This window comes from Zingiber officinale, chromosome 10B, assembly GCF_018446385.1.
Source record: "Zingiber officinale cultivar Zhangliang chromosome 10B, Zo_v1.1, whole genome shotgun sequence".
Classification (NCBI taxonomy): domain Eukaryota; kingdom Viridiplantae; phylum Streptophyta; class Magnoliopsida; order Zingiberales; family Zingiberaceae; genus Zingiber; species Zingiber officinale.
In genome coordinates, this window is record NC_056005.1 from 13104423 (window position 1) to 13108919 (window position 4497).

The 4497-nt window shown below is 40.4% G+C and overlaps 1 protein-coding gene across 1 annotated transcript; it reads left to right on the forward strand.

The window, feature by feature from the left end:
- The first annotated feature begins 2900 nt into the window (after nucleotides 1–2900).
- LOC122028577 (glutathione transferase GST 23-like) lies at nucleotides 2901–4057 on the forward strand. The gene is made up of 2 exons (XM_042587419.1): nucleotides 2901–3463; nucleotides 3554–4057. Exons 1-2 carry the CDS (start codon nucleotides 3143–3145, stop codon nucleotides 3917–3919), a joined length of 687 nt encoding a protein of 228 aa, XP_042443353.1. The 5' UTR covers nucleotides 2901–3142; the 3' UTR covers nucleotides 3920–4057.
- Nucleotides 4058–4497: the final 440 nt, after the last annotated feature.

Consider the following 4497-nt stretch of genomic DNA (forward strand, 5'->3'; position numbering starts at 1 on the left):
GTAGGTGATGTCTACCAAGGATACAGGTCGAGACTTCTAGCCTTACGTCACAAGATACATGCACAAGTGTACAGGTCGGGAGTGTGCTTACCAAGGATACATGTCGAGATTTCTAGCCTTACGACACAAGATACATGCACACGTGTACAGGTCGGGAGTGTGCTTACCAAGGATACATGTCGAGATTTCTAGCCTTACGTCACAAGATACATGCACAAGCGTACAGGTCGGGAGTGTGCTTACCGAGGATACAGGTCGGGACTTATATCCTCACGACATTGGATAAAGGGATCAAAGAGTACAGGTCGGAACTCAAGATAAGCGGAAGCAGACCGATGCATACAGATAAGGATTTATAGCCTTATGGCTCAGGATACTTGAATCGATGAAATGTACAGGTCGGGATGTGTTAGTCAAAGATATGGATTAGGATTTATATCCTTATGGCTCGGGATACATGGATAGATGAAACGTGCAGGTCGGGATGTGCCAGCTAAAGATACAGGTCAGGATTCATAGCCTCATGGTCCAAGGTAAGCAGAATTAGATGCAGGCATACAGGTCGGGTTGGATCAAGTCAGACGTACAGCTTTGGAGTCGGGATAAACAGAACCGAACTAAGATCGAGAAGCGATATCAGATCGGGGTTAGCAAATGCAAAGACCCAGCTTAGCAATCACAAGTGGAGGATACCAGACACTACATGACAAGCAAGCAAGGAAATCATAACTGTTTGTCAGAGAATAATCAGAGTGTCAGGGAATATGCAACAGTTGGGGCTCATTACCTCTTTGGTCCTACCGCCGACCTATGAGAAGATGTCGCGTGTCATTCACCACCAGACAAAGCCTGACAACCGACATTCTTTGACACCTGTCAGACCCCAAAAACATCCGTTACAGTATAAAAAGGGATGCTTTGTCTTTACTTTTCGTCCTTTACACTGTGCTTCTGGGGAATAAGTACGTGACTTGAGTGTTGGAGGGCCTGACCTGGGGACTTTTTCCCTGGTTTCTGGTCTCTAACGACTCGGGGGCTCGTCTGAGTGTGTGCAGAGCCCTAACGTCATCATCCTGGTCATCACCCTTCGTCATCCGCCCGTGTGAACTCTTTCGAATAATGCCAGATAGATTGGACGCCGTAGCGACTTTCCGTTAACCCCCAGTACATCGAGATCCGTCTTCATCCGACTCAACTTCCGGATGGAATTATCATCCATAACTATTTTTCCTCTCCACCTTTTTCCCTGAACTTATATCCAACATTTAATTGGTTCCTCGATCTTTTTTTTATCGAGGTACGTATAACAATTAATCACCATAAAAAATGCATTTCTTTTATTTTCCACAACATTTACAATGAATTTATAGTTCAGTATCAATTAATAGATATTTTCAGCCTAAACAATAACGGTCGGCTTGGCATTTATATATATATTTAATATGACTTTATATGCAATTTTATAAAAAAATCTTTTTTTTACTTGACCTTTCAACCAAATAATTAAAGGTTAAGGTTAAAGGTGGCAAATAAAGACAGTTTCTTTTCCAACAATTTTCTTTTCTTTAGAAAAATTGGCCATGAACATTGAATACTAGTATTTTTCATGGCGGTCCCATTCAAATAAAAAAGGCACCTTTTAAAAACGCATAAACTTGCAGCATTATTTTTACTTGTGGCATGAGAAATGACTGCTTTATTGACTTGATAGATTCTGTCTGTAGCAGTCGTGGAGCTAAGAATTGCATTATATTTCTCAAAGAATTGTCTCAATCGTTACATTAACACAATTACTCTAGATATGTTAATTTGGTTCTTAATAACATCTTAAAGCAATTTTTTATAGATATCATAATTAAAAGTGCGATACATTTATACTTTTTATAATTTATACTGCAAATGAATTTGCACCTAAAAGATAATAAAATGTTTTTTATATCATAGTTAATCACAAGCTTCATCTATGTTCTTTATAATGCAAAACAATTTACTGTGAAAATTTTAGAGGAAAATTTTCTTCTACTATTGCAAAATGTTTCGTTTCAAGAAGAATAAATGTCAAATCGCAAAGTCGTGGATGACGGACGAGAGCAGTGGAATTTAGAATATGTTTCATTTAAAATATTTAAAAAAAATTAAAGAAATGAAAAAGTGAGAGAAAATAAACGGATATGAATAATTTTTTATATTTTTATGGAAATGGATTTAATAAATGGACAAGTCAATTTTAAAAAATATTAAAATAATATTTAACCTATTTTTCATTTTAAAATATTCTTATTTTAGCAAATTTCTAGAAACGGCTATCACAGTATTAAGTAAAATTAATTAAATTGGAGTAATTTTTGACTAAATTAAGAATTTAATCTTAAAAAAAAAAGCTAAATATCGAAAATGACTTCCATAGGATTCGCATTCGTATCTATATATAATAATATCAGGTCCCATGATAGGACAAGAATAGTATGTGCCAAACAAGACCCGTGTATAAATCTGACATGTCACAGAATGGACCTCTGAATACGATGGCTGCCCTTTCGACTACGGGAAGGCAGATGATTTACCACCGCTAACTCGATGCAAAATTGAGTTCTCAAGGATAGATCCATTCGATTTAATTTCAAAGATACATATATTTTGAAAGAAATCTAAATGGGAAAATCTCTACTGATGTATCTTGGCTGCTGCAATCAGTATTCCGTTCAAATTTGGATGGACTAGCATGGTAATTTGGGGTTAATGAAACCGAAGTAAAAGAGATTTACTACCACGTCACTTTTATGGTAAAAAATCTTAAAATTTTGAAAATATTTCAGTGATAAAGAGTACGGACAATGTATAGAGTTGTCTGGTGGCCTTAGTAAAGGTAAAATATTCGATTATATAATTCATAATTTGACTGTCTATCTATCCTACAATGAACATGCCACAATTCACGACCATATCCGATGGCTTACCTTTGAATTAAATTGCTCTCGTAGCGATTCTACTACTCTAACTTTATCTGTCGTCGGCTCTTCCACTTTCGGAGGGGGCATGATCTCGATGGATGGATTTTGCATCTCCCACCATTAAAGGCCGTCTGCATCTAGATCCCCTGCAATAGATTGCTGGAGCTAGTGATATTTGAATAACGGCGGCCATGGTGGCGGCGGCTGCGGAGGTGAAACTCTTGGGGATGTGGGCGAGTCCGTCAGTACGGCGCGTCGAGTGGGGGCTGCAGATGAAAGGCATCGAGTACGAGTACGTGGAGGAAGACCTCGCCAACAAGAGCGCCGCCTTGCTCCGCCATAACCCCGTCCACAAGCAGGTCCCCGTGCTCCTCCACGGTGACCGCGCCGTCACTGACTCTCTCCTCATACTCGAGTACATCGACGAGACATGGGTGGGGAGGCCACTGCTGCCCCGGGACCCCTACCGTCGTGCCTCGGCGCGCTTCTGGGCTAAATTCGCAGAAGAAAATGTCCTGAGTTTTTTCCCATGAAATCAAATTTTGGATTTGAATAATTTCAGTAATTATTAGAGATCTTGATAGGAGAAACTTGTGCTACAGTGTCGTGAAGCGACGAAGAAAGCTTTCTTCGAGAGGGGCGAGGAGCGGTCGGAAGCAATAGAGCAATTAAGAGAACAATTGCAGAGGTTGGACGAGGAGCTCGAGGGAAAGAAGTTCTTCGGCGGCGTGGAGATCGGGTTCGCAGACTTGGCCGTCGGATGGATGGCGTTCTGGCTGGGGGTATCGGAGGAGGTGGCCGGTTTCACGGTGGTGGACGCCAAGAAGCTGCCACGGTTCGCCGAGTGGATGGACGACTTCCTCCGCGTTCCCGTGATCAGGGACAACCTGCCACCTCGCGAAAAAACGGTGGAATTTTTCCGCTACTACCGCGACCAACAGTTGGCCGCCGCCGCCGCCGCCAAGTGAAACTATAGTTAAATGTCTCTCTGCCTTCACTCGCGCAGAGTTTTCTTATATTAAAACGTCTATCAAGTGTTCTACTTGAGTTGGATTGAGTTGACATTCTGTCATGTTAGTGCTTAACAGAATATGGGTAAAGAAAGATTCAGAGATTCACTGCAAGGTAGGTTTATTGAAAAAAAAAAAAAAAAAAAAAAACTAATATACAATTTTACTATAATTTTTAATATTTTATAATACTGTTAAAAATTAAATCTAACATCCTTTCAATTCTCTTAAAAGATAATATGGCATCCAATTCTTTTGCTTTACTCTGGTGATTTTTTCCCCGTGATTCGTTTTTTCTTTACCATCCGCGCTTCGAGGTAAAGCTTTGAGATCATCAATTTGGAGTGAGCAGTAGCTGAGATCATCAGGAATTCAACGGAGGAGGCTAATAACATCATTCGCTTAAGGTCGAGGAGCAACGGCACCAGTGACGAACGAACACCTCTCCATAGCGGAGACGCTGATTCATTGTGTCTGCATGATCTTGCAGTGCTGGAGATGCCGATTCATCATGGCTACGCGATCTTGTAATAGGG

Coding starts and splice junctions, on each gene's coding strand:
- LOC122028577 (XM_042587419.1), top strand. CDS start 3,143: ATGGTGGCGGCGGCTGCGGAGGTGAAACTCTTGGGGATGTGGGCGAGT. Junction 3,464..3,553: donor CTAAATTCGCAGAAGAAAAT/GTCCTGAGTTTT, acceptor CTTGTGCTACAG/TGTCGTGAAGCGACGAAGAA.